Source organism: Silurus meridionalis, chromosome 2 (assembly GCF_014805685.1).
Source record: "Silurus meridionalis isolate SWU-2019-XX chromosome 2, ASM1480568v1, whole genome shotgun sequence".
Lineage (NCBI taxonomy): Eukaryota > Metazoa > Chordata > Actinopteri > Siluriformes > Siluridae > Silurus > Silurus meridionalis.
In genome coordinates this window covers 24,912,699-24,929,575 of record NC_060885.1, presented here as the reverse complement: position 1 = coordinate 24,929,575, position 16,877 = coordinate 24,912,699, and the positions used below count along the sequence as shown (strand labels likewise).

The window sequence follows — 16,877 nt, the reverse complement described above, 5'->3', positions numbered from 1 at the left end:
AAGCCGAAGATCATCCTACACTCTACTATTTAAAGATACTATTATTATTACTATTACAGCAGCTCGAATTAACTATTAAACATAACAGCAAAACCTTTTTATTATGGAAACATTTAACTGTTTTTTTTCCCAACAGCCTTCTGTACTGACAACAAAAAGTAATGCAGCAGTAACTCTTAACTTTATCTCTTACTCAACAGCAACGTGGTTGAGCACCGGGCCATTTTCCTGCAAGACGTGTAATCAGGAGCAAAGGTGGCCGTCGCAGCCCTTTTTGGCTCCGTCCCAAACCACACTCTAGCACATGCTGACGCCACAACACAATTGATCAGACCTTTTTCCCCTCTCTCTCCAGATGTTAAACAAAATTCCTGACAGATCACTTAAATCACTGCTGCTGTTTTTTTTCCACGAGATATCATCAGAGCTTGATTGGCAACAAATAAACACTGCTCAGATCGGCTTACTGCGATTATCCGTCCTGTAAAAGATGATAGCAGTGTGTTCCTGGCGCAAGGAACTACAGTTAACTGTTTTGGAACTCATAATCAAAGTCATGCCTCAGTGTTGGTTGGATGCCACCATCTGGTCAAAGCAGACATTTGTACTGAGACCATTTGCATTGTATGCAACTTCATGACCGTATTTAATAGTTCAAATACACATCCTGCTGGTCTCTTTTAAATTATTATTGAATCGTCAAAGTTGGAACAAACACAATAAAAGGTAAAAGTCACCAGAGACAAAGGAGTGAAAATAAACCAAAAGATAAAAATTATTTAGAAATAAGGGTCTTTATTGAAATCAGCATTATGCAGTTATGATATGATTCCAAAAATAAAAATAAAAAAAGCAATAGGAGATCCAGTTGCATTAACTGCCCTTGGCACCAGACAAACATTTATGGAAAGATACAGACAGAGTATTGTGCCTTCACAATATCAGCCATATTAGATTCCACCTTCAAATAAAATTTAACTCCCTTTAACATGAGACAGTTTGAATAATGCACTTAATGCAAAGGTGCAAAAAAGAGAGAGAGATCTGGAAAAGATAGAAGATGGAAAGGACCAACTAATGCCCATTTTAAAGGGATCATAAATGTTTAGGATCATGGAAGGAAACACATGGAATAGTTTACAATTTGAAGCTTTTTGATAGAAAAATACTAAATTAATTCTAGCCCAAAACACCAAAAAAAAAAAAAAAACCCTGAGCACAAGAACTCATTAATGACAAACACTTGACACCTGAACAATAAGAGAGGATGACAGGGAGAGACTGAGAACTGCTTAGCGAGTCCCCTCACATACAAAGATAAATGTGATGTACACAAGTGAAAACTATGAGTAATTATCAATCATTTTTGAGTTGTTCAGTTTCACCCCACATTTTCTTTGCCCTTACAAACAAATTCTATATGGGGTAAAACATTTCAATCATACTTTTTTGGGCTGGCATGACAGTGCTATGTGAGTGGTCACAAGAAGCCTTTTCCACTTTTACCAGTTTGCAAAATAAAGCCTTAAAAGTAGTGACGTGGCTCATTTCATACTGAGACACTTTACTTTGGTGTTAGAAACCTATTCTTCATTGCAATGCTTCTGGGCAAACACTGAAACAAGTTGAAATGGCTGCTTCTGACAACTTTGTGATCTGGTGCATAATGATAACGCCTTATCAGCAGCCCTAACACACCTCCCAGTCTGTTCTTCCCAAAAGTGATCATGTGACTCAGTGGCACGAGCAGCAGAATGCAGTAGGTGAGAGCTCTAGCAACACACAGCTGGACAGATGCTCTGGATATCCTATATGGGAGATTGGAAAGGACGCAGAGGATTTATTGGACACTAACAGTTTATCTAACTGTGACGCCGAGTTTCTCGAGCACGCGCACACCCTTCTCCTGGTACTCCTCTCGCGTCAGCCAGAAGTTCTCCTTGTCCTTCATAATGTCAGCCAGCACGGCTCCACCCAGGAACACCATGTGTTTGCGCCGTGGAGGATCCTCGATCCGGATCTTGAATTTCTGCATGGTATTACATACACATGAAGTCAAATGCCAGAAAATGCCTCTGTTAAGCACTATAAAAACTATAAGAAAACACAATAAACTCAATATACATAATAAAATTCCTTAAAAAAAAAATACTATAAAAATAATACTTTTAGAAATAAGTGCAAATCCTGTTATGACAAGGTGCAGTTTTAAGTAGTTTTGGCTAGCTTCATAACTGAAGCCATTTTAATTATATTATTTCTGGCCTTTAAAATTAGCTACACTCCACCCAAAGGCCTCGTATTAAAACTGCAATTCATCTCACAGACTATAGAGGGCTCTCGACTCCACAAACCGCTCCCTTGACAGGTTTGTAATGTTCCTGAAAGACAGCATATTATCCTCAGTGCAATACTTCACTTCCAGAAAGAAGGACTTAATACAGAAAATAGGTTTACAATGGCTCCAAATAAGCCCAATGTCTTAATGAATGAACAGCGTGTCATATTTCGAAGTAGCTCTTGTGTCATTGCCCATTGTTATAAGCGCTATAAAATAAAATGTTATTTTAAATAACATCAAATGTGTCCGAATGATTCTGGAAAACAACAAAACTGTCCAGAAACTCTTACAGTGCACATATTCTCAACATTAAAGGTAAAACAATCTTATAAATATACAATTGGATAAAATGAATTATTCCTCAGCTTAACTGAATTATCAAATCTGAATGACAGCTTTATATTAATGTGCTTGTTTTAATGTATTATTTGTTTGCATAGGAAAAGCACATCTATGGCAGACGCTCCACTTAAGCCAAGTCTAAAAGTAAACAGCCTTTAAAAATGTGCTATTGTTTAACTAAGAAAAAACACAGGTAATGTGGCAAAGGCTTTTGTTATATGTTTATGTAATATTTATGGAAGACGTCTCGAATGTCAATTCCTCCGAAAGGTGTTCAGCAGGGTTGAGCTCAGAGCGCTATAGCAGGCCACTCAAGATCTTACATCCCAACCCATGTAAAACGCATACGTATGCAGCCGATCCACCTCCGGAAATTCTTGAGCTTTAGATGCGGAGTGTTTTTGGAGTAAAGACTATAGATCAAAGATTTATTTTTTGGCATTTGGTTTAGTATTTTAGGACACTTAAACATTTGAAATATAAAGAAATTCAAGAAATGGGCCTGAAGATCGAATAGGTTGTGAACAACAACCATATTCAGCTGATTTAAGCAAGCAGCTCAGAGTTCCGTTGAATTTTTTCAAGCTAATTCTTTATTCAGAGAGCAAAGCACAGGTTGTGCGTGTGTGTGGCCAAGGACATTGTTGTATGTACCACTAGCCAGTTCAGACAGACTGCCAGAATCACTAAGAGTTCACACAGTTCCACCTGCTGGTCAAACATCAGTACTTTAAGAGCATCACATATGTTTTCTTGCTATCTTTGGCCAGCAGAGGCCAAAGATAGCAAGAAAACATAGGTGTGATGCTGCAACACATGAACCATCCTGAGCTTTTTCGATTTAATTTTTTTTTAGAAAATACACAAAATATTTTAAGCATCACATACATGGCATCTTTATGGATTGTAGTTCTGTGTTAGATTACTGTACGATTATGAATGGAGAATACTCACAGAAAGCTTGTCCACATCCCCTTTAAGGACCCGCTCTAGATAGAGCTGCTTGAGCTCCCTCTCCAGTCGAGAGGGCAGGCCTGGATACATGGTAGAACCGCCTGAGAGAACAATGTGTTTGTAGAACTCGGCCCTAAAGGAAAGAAGGTAATGTACGTCCAAGTGTTTATATCACAAAAATAAAGGATTTAAAGGTATTTTAAAATGTAATTTTATAACACAATGAAGTTTCCCAAACAATAGTTTGTCAGGTCAATTTGTATGGATGGATAAACATTAAACAAACACATTCAGTGCTGAAGTGGAGAGGTGAAACTAACTTAAATGAATATATAAATTCCTGTGTCATTTACTGTGTAAACATTTATAAAACAATAAATCTGGATTACCAGAAGTCCAGCTAAATTTAATGATTTTTCCTGCTATGATTTAATTTCAATGTCCAAGTTTTAATGAGTTTATACACAATGTTTTGGACTCTTACTACTTAGGATTTGGGTTCCTCTTAAGCAAGCCAACTTTACCTGGTGTCAATGTCTGCTGCCTGAATGGTGTTGAAAAGCAGTTCAGCTACTCCCACTCCCTCCACATTGATCAAATGAGGCTGGAAAAGAGCTTCAGGTGCCTCAAACCTCTCCCCACCGACCTTTATCACTCTGCCATCAGGGAGCTACAGAAAAATTAAATGAAAAAATTATCTGAAATGAAATAGTATTTATGATGAGACCGGTCGACTAAAATTTCCAAAATAAACTGCCAGGTCATATAGATGTCTTTTTCTGGAATTCAGTAGTATTAAATAATGTAAGATTTTATCCCTCTATATGTTACTATATAAATAGAATGTTACTTAAAATAGTTTTTTAAATTCACACACTCCCCCCTGACTGGTCATCTGGAACTGCACCATAGGACTGAGTGGTATCCCAGAGTCCAGCAGCGATGAGATGGCGATGGAGTGCTGCGTGGGCACATAAAGAGTCCATTGAGGGGTGTCCAGATGTGGAAACACCCAGTGGCCCAGCTGGGAAAGGACTGTAGCCACGCAGGAAATGATGTTACATGCTAGTTAGGCAGTTCTAATGCCACACTGACCTCTTTGTTTCACCACTCACCATTTCTTTTGCTTCACTCCACCATCAGTTCTCATGGTAGGAAAATATTATTATGAAAAAACTCGGAAAATTCCACTCGCACTTAAATAGACATGACAACAAAAATACTTGTCGTCAGTCATCTCCCCCTTTCCTTCACAGAAACTCATCCATAACCTGGTGCTTTGCCAGCATTTTCTATCTAGAGGAGTGAAGTCTATACCGCACACTAAACAACTTTATTTGGTTGTACTTTATTTGGTTTCACTTTACCAAACCTGCAACTAGTTGCAGAGGGGTTCACACTATTTCTAATCTAATCAGGTACGATGATATTTACAAATAAATCCTACAAATGATCAACAATTTGAGAAGGGACAGTAACATGATTCTAAAACAAACGATGGAACAAAAAGATGGACCAAATGGAAAAATCAGGTGCTTGAGAAAATGGCTCTTGAGTTTAAGAACATGAACCTGAAAGAAGCATCTTTGTAAGAAACACAACAGAAGGAATTAATAATTATATATATAATATTTGACTTTGTTGTGACCTTGAAAATGCTTGAATCAATTACAAAATCGTATAATACTTGTATCATAAATCTTATAATTTCTACTGGTTACAATGCAGATTCTGAGTAAACCCTTCAAACAGTTAACTACTTACATTAAACACAAGGGTGACAACCAAAGAGATAACGTGAAAGTGTTTTAAAAAATCAATAATTATAATTTAAAAATTAAAATGCAGATCTGCATTCTGGAAATGATATATATGGTGTTTAGACAAGTAACAGCACTCAAAAGAGTGATTAAGTGCAGTTATGTGAAAATAATACATGTTGAGGTGGTGTGAAAGGTTACCACCCTGGTGCAGAAACCACAGAGATTCGCTACAACATTTCTGATGTGTTTATTAGCCTCACAGTATACTTAGCTTTTGCCATATATGTCCCAGTGAATTTGTTGTTACTATAAAAACAAGAACATATTCTAATAAGATCATTAATAGAAACCTATCGTTCACATTTTAGCCAGAACTATTGTTAAACCATTCAAATTTGAGAATACCACTGCGCTCAAGGTACAAGGCTTCTTTTACTGACAATTTATATACCACATTAGCATTTGGAAAAAGAAAAAGTCAAACAAGTGAAACTGCTTCCACATATTACAATTTCATTAAAACCTATACATGCAATTGACATTAGTATTGGTTTGTGTGGGTTTGCGTGTGACTGACCGTGTAAGATTCCACCAGTACAGTAGTCTCCAATGCAAGCTTTTGCTCCTGCTCGATATTGTATCCTACATAACAGAGTTTCTCCTTCATCATGCGCACTGTCTCAAAGTCTGCCGAGTGGTTGAAAGCGTATCCTCGCAGCAGCAACAGCTTGGGAACAATAATATAAACACAATAATCTATTAACTGAGAACACGTGTACATGAAAACTCCAACACCGGGTTAATTAGCAAATCTAAGGGTCTTTGTTTCACCTGAGTCCAATAAGCTAAAGCAAGTACCTTTATAAGATATCGAGTGATATCTCTCCCAGCTATGTCCAGCCTTCGAGTTAAATGAGGAAGAGAGAATCCTTCATATACAGGGCAAATGTGGGTGACACCGTCACCTGAATCCACAACGACTCCCGTTAATAGACCTGAGTATCAAAGCAATACAGTGTCAACCAGAGCAAATTACAAGAACAAGACAACAAGTCAGGTAGAAACCCTGAAGCCCAAATGCTTATTAACTGTAGCAATTGAAAGCCTACATGACCCTTTTCCTCAGCTATCGTTATGTTAAACAAAGATAAATCTTGTCAGATCTTTTTCCACATGTACCGTAATTTCCGGACTATTAAGCGCACCCAAATATAAGCCGCACCCACTGAATTTGACAAAGATTTGTATTTTAAAACATAAATAAGCCGCACCTATATCTATAAGCCTGAAACTGAAACTGACACTGAAACTGATTAACTTTACACAGGCTTTAACGAAAGACAGTGTCTGTAACACGGTGTAACGGGTGAAATATGTTGTGGCTCCTTTAAGAGCAGAGCGGCATTTTGGGAATTGCCTGCCGTCACATTTTTCCGGTATTACTGCATGTGTGGAGACCGAGGAATATGTCCTTTTTATTTTCTGATGCTCATTTCTAAGGTTCTTTGACTAACCCGCAACGCTGTTGCCAAGAAAAATAAAAATGCACGAGTTTTGGAAACCTGTCTGTGCTTATATGATTTCTGTTGCAACTGGAGTTAGTGAGCTCTCCCATGAGCCAGACTCAATGTGCTACAACGGCTTGTATCTAAACAGTAGCTTACCAAGAAAGTCATTGATCACTGTCTTCCTCCGTCCTTTCACAACAATTTCTCAAGAGTTTATCTTTTGGCATCGTCGTGCGTTTAAAAATCACCATCGGTGAAGCTTTTCTCCTAATGGCGTGCAGCTCAGAACACAGGTGAAATGTGTTTTTTCATGCCCGTTCAGAAATTTCATTGGTCTAATGTTATGGGGCTCAGTTTTTTGGCTTGAAGTTTGTGAAACCGGGAAAAACCCAGGAATAATCCATAAATTAGCCGCTTCGTTGTTTAAGCCGCGGGGTTTAAAGCGTGGGGAAAAAGTAGCGGCTTATAGTCCGGAAAATACGGTAATATTGGCTATAACCAAAGAAAAAATTAAATAAAATAAAAAACAAATATAAACATTAAGAAAAAAAAAGTTTTAAATAAGAGTGTACCCCCAAATTACCTCCTGTGCACAGCCCTCTACAAAAGTCCTCAGGTTTCTTTTAGGGTTTAGATCTGAGTCATTCGAAACATTAATCATCTTCTGGAGCCATTCTTTTAGTGATTTGTATTGCCATTATTCATTGTTATGCTAGAAGGTGAAAAAAGCCCCAGCTCTATGATGCCTGTAGAGTTTAGACCAAAACAGACATATAACATATATAAAGTAGATAGAAAAACAGTCTATGCATAATTCCTTCCATGTTGGCTGGAACCCTGTTCAAAAGAGCCAACCTCATAGCATGATGCATCCACCATCATGCTTCAATATAGGTATGATGTTCTTTAGAGGATAAGCCTCCTTTTTTTCTGCCTGTTTTACTGTGGTTTTAGTAGACTGCAACACATCCTAACACATGGTTTAGTGTGATTTAGACTGTTTTTGAAAAAGAAAAAATGTACAGAAAATGGAAACATGTTTACAATTCCTTTTATTAAGAAACATTCAATTTGCACATTATTACTCATTAATCCCTTTATCCCTCGCTCAACCTTATACACATGCTTTGGTATTTTTTTTTTTTTAGAAATATTTCTCTCAGATTGTTTGCTACAGAACAGAATCTTGAGCAAGTTCAGAGCATTCTGCTCAGGCAAAAATGTTTACACAGAGCAACTGTACAGATTGCAATTATACTCCATCTCACAAAAGTGAGTACACCCCTAACATTTTAGCAACCATTTTAGTAGATCTTCTAAAGGGACAATACTATAGAAAAGAAACTTGGATATAGTTTAGTGTAGACAATGTGCAGCTTGTATAGCAGTACAGATTTACTCTCCTCTGAAATAACTAGATGATACACTATAATAGTCGCTGAAATGTAATGGTTGTACTCACTTGAGAGATACTGTAGATGTTTATTAGCACTTACAGCTCTTTTTGGCCAGTGGGTGTAACAATAAGTGGGGCAGGTGCACCCTGTCCAATAACTACACAAGTTTTTGTTACATAACTGATATTGGGGCTCCATCTGCCCTCATGGATGAGCAGCTACTATTGTGCAACTTATAAAACCAAGTTCTCTTTTTTTTCTTTTTTTCTTAAATTTCATTGGTTACACTATTACTTTAAAGCAGAGAAAAAAGCTTTAACATGATTCATCTTGGTTTCTTTTACACCCCAAAACATTTTATATCCAAATTGTATCTGTTCATAGTTTGATATATTTAGGCAGTATGATAAACTTTACATGTGCTGCTTAAACAATGGTGATGTGGTAACTTACCTTGAGCATACAATGTGAGCACAGCCTGAATGGCGATATAAACCCCTGAGAACTGATACGTCTCAAACATAACCTACAAAGAAAATAAAACACACAGAATGCTGGTACTTAACTAAACACATACAGTGATTTAGAGCAAAGCCTGCTCAGACATGAGATAAATACTGATGGGCCAAGAAAAGAATCTGTGTTATTTATATGACAACAAAACCAATATTTTAGGAAATACTCCAAATAAATCTAGCATTCTCACACTACATATCTAGACATAAAGGTCAGAAAAACCCATGGAGGTACAACAGATATAAAAGTAAATTTATTGTGGTACATTACATTTAAAGAGAAACAGGTACAACCTTCTACAACTTTGCTTGCACTGTTGATAAAGGACTTTGCCCGAAAGGTCTTGTGCCTTGGAAGCTCTTTTCAAGCAAACACGCACTATAAAGCTGAAGGTCTGTGGACACCTGACCAGTAGATCCATATGTGCTTCTCCCAAACTGTTGCCGCAAAGACGAAAGCGCACAATTTTACTGGGTGTCTACATATGCTATAGTATTAACATTTCCCTTCAGGGGAACTAAGGAGCTTCCTGAATGAGTGTCTGTGCGAACAAAGTAAGCACTATGTAGGCATGGTTTGACAAGGGTAGAATGAAAAAATTCAATTACCCTGAACTAAACCCAAACTGAACACCTTTGGGATGAACTGGAATGTCTGACCAGGGTGCCAAACCTCACTAATGCTCTGTGAATGAATGAGCAAATCCCCATATCCACTTTGTAAGATTGAATTTAATTGGGATTCTCAAGAAGCACATATTGATGATGTCCACATATCAGTAAGTGTCAGTATGTTAAGATGACAATTAGGCATGGAAATTGTACTTATTGATACCTATATCAAATACCTGACCTTTAAGAAACAATTAAGCTGCTCACTAAGTGCTTGATGTTTAGGTCACTTCCTGCTGTTAATTTTGTACTGAGAATGGTGTGAATTGAGTAGCGCTGCGAAGGGTAATAAACATACCTCAATGATCTTCTCACGGTTTTTGGTGGGATTCATGGGGGGCTCGGTGAGGAGAATCTTGCAGTTGCGCGAGTCTATGTTCAGTTTCTCTGGACCAAAGGTGTAGTCCCACAAGTGCTTCATGTCATCCCAGTTCCTGACAATGCCATTCTCCATTGGGTAGTTGACCTCCAGCATGGAGCGTAGCTCACTTGCCTCATCCCCCACCATCAGGTCCTAAAAGGTCATGAGTTACAATTTCCTTGCTCATCATTTCAGGGGTTAAACTAACATGTGAAGTAAATAAATTAAATATGAAATAAATGAATAAAAATTTACTTTTTTAATGCAATCTATATCTACTGTGTTGGCAGCATAGGAGAGATACCACAAACAACAAACGTTTCACAGTTCTGAGAAAAGAACGGAGAACCTGCTTGCTCACTCTTGATGGCTGATTAGCAGTTGATAGAAAACCATTGCCCTATCTTTTCTCAGTGCAGTTAAAGTTGTAATATCCCATGCCCCTGTATGCTACAAATGCATTAGATAAAAGATTTTGTTAGTCTTTTAAAAGACTAACATCAGTCAGGAACAACTGCACAGGATCAAAACTGTACTTACAAAACATCCAAATGACAGCACAGCTGCCATCTTGAATAGCATAAGCAGCATTGAGGTGTCTGCATCACAAACTTGACTCGGTCTTCCACCATTTGCACTGTAGTTGACTTAAGAAGGCAAGGAAGATTCTGCTGGGGCTCACAATAAGCATTAGCTTAAGATGTGCAGCCATGGAGATGAAATGGATGTATAGCCAGATCAACTCCTCTTTAAGGGGGCTTACTATCATTAGTATAGCATGCATAGAACAACTCCCCATGCACTGAAATCTGTTAACCATTCACACATACACACACATATACACACACACACATATATATATATATATATACACACACACACACACACACACCCTAACCGGACATTTTTTATGCATCAGGACTTGCAGGATTTAATCTCATAATATCGACAACACTGAACCCAAATCCTGGTGAAGCTGAGCTGTATATCAAATCACATATACTTTATTTTTAAAAGATAAGAGAAGACATCACTGTTTTATTTTGAGAAAGTGATAAAAGACCTGAAAGATGTGCTGTAGTTTGAACAAATGTATCAATGGACACATAAATGTGTAATGGAGAAAAGCAAAAATGCATTACTCCAAGATAATTCCCTCTTGTGTTGATGCTTTACAGTCTTTCTGATCCACATTTTTGACTCTACATGGTACCATCAGCTCCAGTAAGTTTTGGAAATGTAATTCAAACTCCACCCATATTAATCAATAGCATTGTTTAGCGACATGAACACACTGGTCTGCACAGCAACCTAAAATATAGGTTTCTGATTGCTTGTATTTTTGGACATGGTTTAGCCCAGAGGTCACCAACATGGTGCCTGCGGGCACCAGGTCGCCTGCAAGGACCACATGTCCCCTGCAAGCCTTTTCTAAAAATAGCTCATCACTTATCAGCCACTTACCAGTGAGCTGTAGCTAATTTTTTTTGTTGCTATTCTTTTTTTAAATCTGTCACGGACCGTGACCATACGGTCATAGACCAAGAGTCTGAAACCGGAGTATGGTTAAACACCTTGTCTTTATTTAGTCTGAACATATACAAGGCAGAGGCTTGAGGAGAGGTACGGACCGAAGAGCGGGTAGAACCCGTATTGCGGGTATAAACCGTAATGTGGGTAGAATCCGTAATGCGGGTAAGTCCAGGGATGATCGCCAGTGTGAACCGTTAAAGGCAAACTTATCTTGAGCGCTTCCTCCAAAGCGGAGCCAGGAGCATGGGTGCCGTTAGAGGGGGTGCAGAGTATGCCAGGCATATTGGCCCAAGAGAACGCTAGGGGGCCCCACAATCATCAAATCAAATGTTTAAATTTTTAAATGACATACACATATTTTAAATAATAACATTGTGGTGAAATAAAATTAATTCCCTGTAAATAAAATTAAACTGAAAATAGGATGAAAATGTATTTATTTTTTGACTTTGAGAGAGTGTTTACTCATGAATAAAATTAAACGCATGAGGTTTGTCTACAGACTGCATAAGTGAAAATGTGTTTAGAAGCTTGTTGTGGTATTTAGTCAGTTTATATGTTACATTTCTCTTCCTTTATACATCTGTCTTTTTGAAAATGTTTTATTAAAAAATGAAAATCATTTATATTCATCATATCATTTATATTGTAACATATTATGCAATAGCAAATTATTAAATATCTTTAACAATACAAATTATTTTATTATTAATAATATAACATTGTGTGTGTGTATATATATATATATATATAAGATCTACTGGACTTCCTACCACTAGTATTCCCAGTACTTCCATGCTCCTGGCCAGGGGCGCAATTAACAGTTTTAAGGGGGGTATGCAAGACAGAATTTTGGGCCCCCATATTATATATATATATATATATATATATATATATATATATATATATATATATATATATATATGGGGCCCAAAATTCTGAATACTAGTGGTAGGAAGTCCAGTAGATCTTTCATGGCAACGAGTAGATCTGACCGTGAGTGAGGTGGAATCAAGAATCTCAATTTTGCCTCCCTCATCTTGTCTCCAAAACGTCCTTCATGCACTGTCCCTCTAATAAACTCATTTCTAATCCTGTCCATCCTCGTCACTCCCAATGAAAACCTCAACATTTTCAGTTCTGCTACCTCCAGCTTCACCTCCTGTCTTTTAGTCAATAAACCATATAACATAGCAGATCTCACCACTGCTATGTGGACAAATAACCAAAACTCTCATATGTGTTTGTTGAATATCCAGTTGCATAATTCATTCCCCTTAGCTTTCATTATAAATCACTCTTCTGTGAAGGCTTTCCACTAGAGTTCGGAATGGCTATAGGGATTGGGATTGTGTGTTTAGTTTAGTACAACACCCAAACTTGTCTAGCTTGCTTTCTGGGCACTACAGTCTTATCTGACCTACACCAATGTCATCAGCCCTGGAAAAAGCTTGTATATGAATGCTACTGTGGAATTATGAAACTACACAACAAGAACTGAGGTAAAATGATAAAAAACAAGTTTCTAACCCAAGTGTCTTATTAGTCAGTGGTATACAAGTTGGTCAACTCTTCAGGTCTCAATAAAACAAAAGAAAATATTTGTACACTTCTGGTGTTCAGCTGAACCAAATTCTCTATTAAGGCTAACAGAACAGAGAAGAGGAACTCGGTCTATGGGGTTTGGTAAGATTTTGAGGCATGAATATATTCAATATAGACATTTTTAAATGTACATCTTTAAAATTGTAGCCTCAACGTAACAGATTCATTTTATTAACAAGAACAAAAGAAAGACCATGGATGATGATTTGGATAATGCATACAACTATAAAAACAATATCTGAGCGAAGATGTAAAAAGAAGCAACACACAGCTAGCATGTTATTAATGAGATGAAATTCACAAAAGTAAGAGGATTTAAAAGAGAAACACTACGGCGTTAAATTTTTTGTTGAGGTATGCGACATGATGCATCACAATTCTCGGCAGGCAATCGGTGCAAAACCACGCACTAGTCTGCACTTACCATCTTTTTTTTATTCTACCTCAACACATGAAGAGAGAGAGAGAGAGAGAGAGAGAGAGAGAGAGAGAGAGAGAGAGAGAGAGAGAACAATCCAAACAATTTAAACTTCACAATCTAAGTGATGAGGGTCATACCAAACACCTATTGTGTTGCACCATAGAACCTAGGAAAGTCACTAAGACAACACTGAACTTGTATTCTTTAGACAAATGTGAACTCATCTGTCCAGCAAGACTTTTATACCAAGCCAAGCTGATAACTAAAAATATGAAAATAAAGTACTTTTTGTTGTATATTATCGAAAATAATGTTTTCTCAAAATTAAATGATTTGCATTAAATGATTTGCATGATTTTTTATATATAATTTCAACAATTTAGTTGAAATAATTAATCTGTTGAAGAAATGGGCACATTGTGGACCATCTGGAACTCACCTTAATCTCAATGTTACCAACTTTAGCTGTGGAGCGAATGATGGGCCTGCCAACCAGCGCAGGGAAGATGTGCTCCGGAAAGTTGGATCCTGCATAGCCACACTTCACGAACTACCCACGTGGAAAACAGAGACAGAAAAACAAAGAGGAAAGGGGAAGGAATTAGGAAAAGTCGGTATATATGTCCAAAAGTAAATTACTTTAAACTTAGTTTGAAAAAGCACAATTTGTTCAGTATATTTGTCATAAGATAAAAGTGTTGTTTTAGCGATTAACCCCTTCTCTTAAGGACTACATTATTCACATTTCATAACGTCAAGAATGAAGGTTCAGAGTAATAAACAAGGACAGTGATGGTACAGTGTAGGTTTAGGGTTTTAAAAATGTATAAATTAAAAATGATGATCTAAAGATACACTATATTGGTAAGAGTACTGGTACGCATATGACTTTCAGCCATTTGTGGGTCTGTTACTGTTACCACAAACTTGGAGGCACACAACTGTAAAATACTTTTTTGGCTGTGTTGAACTAGGAGACCCAACCTAATCTAACATGACAGTCCTGCTGAACACTTTTGTAATAAATTGGAACGCTGACTGCACCATAGACTTCCTAACACTTCATTAGTACTGTACCTGACTTTGACTTTCAAAAGAATGAGCAAAGATGATTGAACATTTCACACACTACAGAGCATTTATCAAGCTGAACACAATAAGAACTCATTTGTAGGTACATTTACATCTAAAAACTCTATTTAAGAAATTACTCATCAACTGGATATTATATTCATTATAATAGTTAGATCAGTCCTGAACAGCCTGTAAAGAGCTAATTGTGTCACAGACATCACTCTAAAACCAGTGTCCTAGATAATTGGATGTTTCTACTCAGATCTGTCACTTGTTTACTTTATATAAGTATATCATTAAATGTCATGAGTTGGATATGTACATCCTGGCCCTGAACCCTGTTCTTAATTGCAATAGACGTATAAAAGAGAAATAACTGAGCTTTCAAAATTACCATTGCGTATATAACATACAATCTTTATTTAAGGCTGTTGTTGATGACTTGTCTGCCTTACATGGTCATACTGCATCGTCTGGCGTGAGCACAGCTTCTCACTCTTTTTTAGGCTGTGGTTTTCAGGGCCAATCTCACTTCCTCCTGATTCATCGCCTGTAAACCTGTCTGCCTTCCACTGCTGCACTTCCTCTTCACAGCAAGAAAAACTGTGGTTTACAACAAGAACTAAGCCTTGTTCAACATGTAACCTTAATTGATGTAAAGGTGGCTACATCTAGTGTTACCAACTTCAGCTAGTGACTGCAACTAGATTTGGCAACGTTTTATTTTGCATTATTGATATTTAGCTTTTTTGAGCAAATGTTAGTGACCATCCTGCACTTGGATCTCTAGTTCAGATCACTGATGCTGATTATACAAGTTGAGACAGCAGGTTCAGTCGATTTACCAGCAGTGTGTAAAGCTTGACAGAGCTGTAATCAATGTCCTCAAAAACCAATCAGCACAGTTTGTCTCACTCTCAGACTTCGATTTTCTAATTTATTTTTTTATTGCATAAGTCTTTTATTTCTTTTTAAAGCACGGCTGTAATTATAAGCAACAAGTGTGTTATTCTATCTCTACTCACTACCATCACATCACTGTCAGTGTTTTTAGAAGCTCAGTAGTTTAGACATTCTGATCAAAAGGGGGAGTTCAAATCCCAACCAGCCAAGTTGCCACTCCCGGGCCCTTACGCAATGCCCTAAATATTTAACCACTCTATTGTATAAATGACATAATGAATCACTCTATAGAAGGGTGTCTTTTAAAAGTCATACATGTAAATGTTGATTTAAATTATATGATGTGTAACCATACGTTCAGTTTAAATCTCTTCCTAAACGGGTTGTGGCATCATTTTCTACTACAAATGTCTTATTTAGAATATTTGCTTGTACGAAGATTCAGAAATTTGCAAACGCACCAGTGACGTCACTGGGCGACTCCTGAGTACGTATTGCCTACTTTCCCTTTAAAATAGAACATTTGACATTGGATTACATTTCATTATCGATAATAATGTATCTACTAGTTAAAGAACTGCTCAATTCTAGTACAATCTCCATGTGGACAAGAGAGTCAGTGCAGTGTGTGTGTTGGCAGGAGCCTGACACACCTGCACACTTGATTTAAACACACTAGCAATAGTGCTGTACGGGACTGAGGAAATACCAGAAACTCAGCAGCATCATTAATGCACTCTGTCACTCTAGCAATAAGCTGTAATGACAGAATCCTTAGCTGAAATGAGTAACTAAAATCCCTCACACATACACACAGCTAGTCACCATTACACAGCTGACACCGCTAGCTAACTACCTAGCAACTGATCTAGCAAACCCTGACAGCTAGTTTACTAGCATTACATCTCTTACACCCTATTTTGAGAAGTCAAACTTAAAATGACATTACATTTGTACACATTGGACATTTTCCCTCCAACTTTTGTTATTGCTAAATATTCTCCGAAGGAATCGTTCCCTCATAAATCAGGCTGAGCGCTAACAGAGACTAGCCGTGTAGGAAGTTAGCCAGCAGACCAAGACTAAAATAATCTATATATCTGAATCTATATTTCTGAAGCTACAAGCTGTATCATTCCACCTATAAATAATGAGTGATTTAATTGAACCGTCTCACTTTTAAAAGCAGGAGTTGGGTTGCGTTTTGACAGCAAGCTACCTAAGCGCTAACTTCCTGTCAGCGTCCATTCTTTCATGTTTTGCGGCTTTTCTTCAAAATGTCCCGAATTAACCCAAATCGATATGAAATGGCCGCCCTGTCGACTTACCCCAGTTCCGTTATCACAAACCACCACTTTCCTTCCTTGGCTGTCCATTATTTCTTTGTAGAAACCCAAAATTTCTGGTCAAGTTTATGAGCAAAGTAAAGCAATGCCGAACAGCAGGCTTTTACTTCCTGCTGCTGCCTCGGTGCGGATGGGCGAATTG

At 37.5% G+C, this 16,877-nt stretch overlaps 1 protein-coding gene across 1 annotated transcript; it reads right to left on the bottom strand.

The window, feature by feature from the left end:
• Positions 1-775: 775 nt before the first annotated feature.
• actr2b (actin related protein 2b) lies at positions 776-16,877 on the bottom strand. The gene is made up of 9 exons (XM_046866850.1): positions 16,718-16,877; positions 13,852-13,962; positions 9,791-10,006; positions 8,759-8,831; positions 6,259-6,395; positions 5,978-6,127; positions 4,162-4,307; positions 3,638-3,770; positions 776-2,029 (listed from the first exon to the last, which is right to left on the bottom strand). The coding sequence occupies exons 1-9, from the start codon at positions 16,763-16,765 to the stop codon at positions 1,859-1,861; spliced, it is 1,185 nt and encodes a 394-aa protein (XP_046722806.1). The 5' UTR covers positions 16,766-16,877; the 3' UTR covers positions 776-1,858.

What these genes read in the sequence shown, in the direction of transcription:
- actr2b (XM_046866850.1), bottom strand. Translation starts at nt 16,765, where the DNA reads ATGGACAGCCAAGGAAGGAAAGTGGTGGTTTGTGATAACGGAACTGGG. An exon ending in ACCGTGAGAAGATCATTGAG is followed by an intron (nt 8,832 to 9,790) that starts GTATGTTTATTA and finishes TTTTCTTTGTAG; the next exon opens with GTTATGTTTGAGACGTATCA. An exon ending in GCAGCAGACATTGACACCAG is followed by an intron (nt 3,771 to 4,161) that starts GTAAAGTTGGCT and finishes TCTTTCCTTTAG; the next exon opens with GGCCGAGTTCTACAAACACA.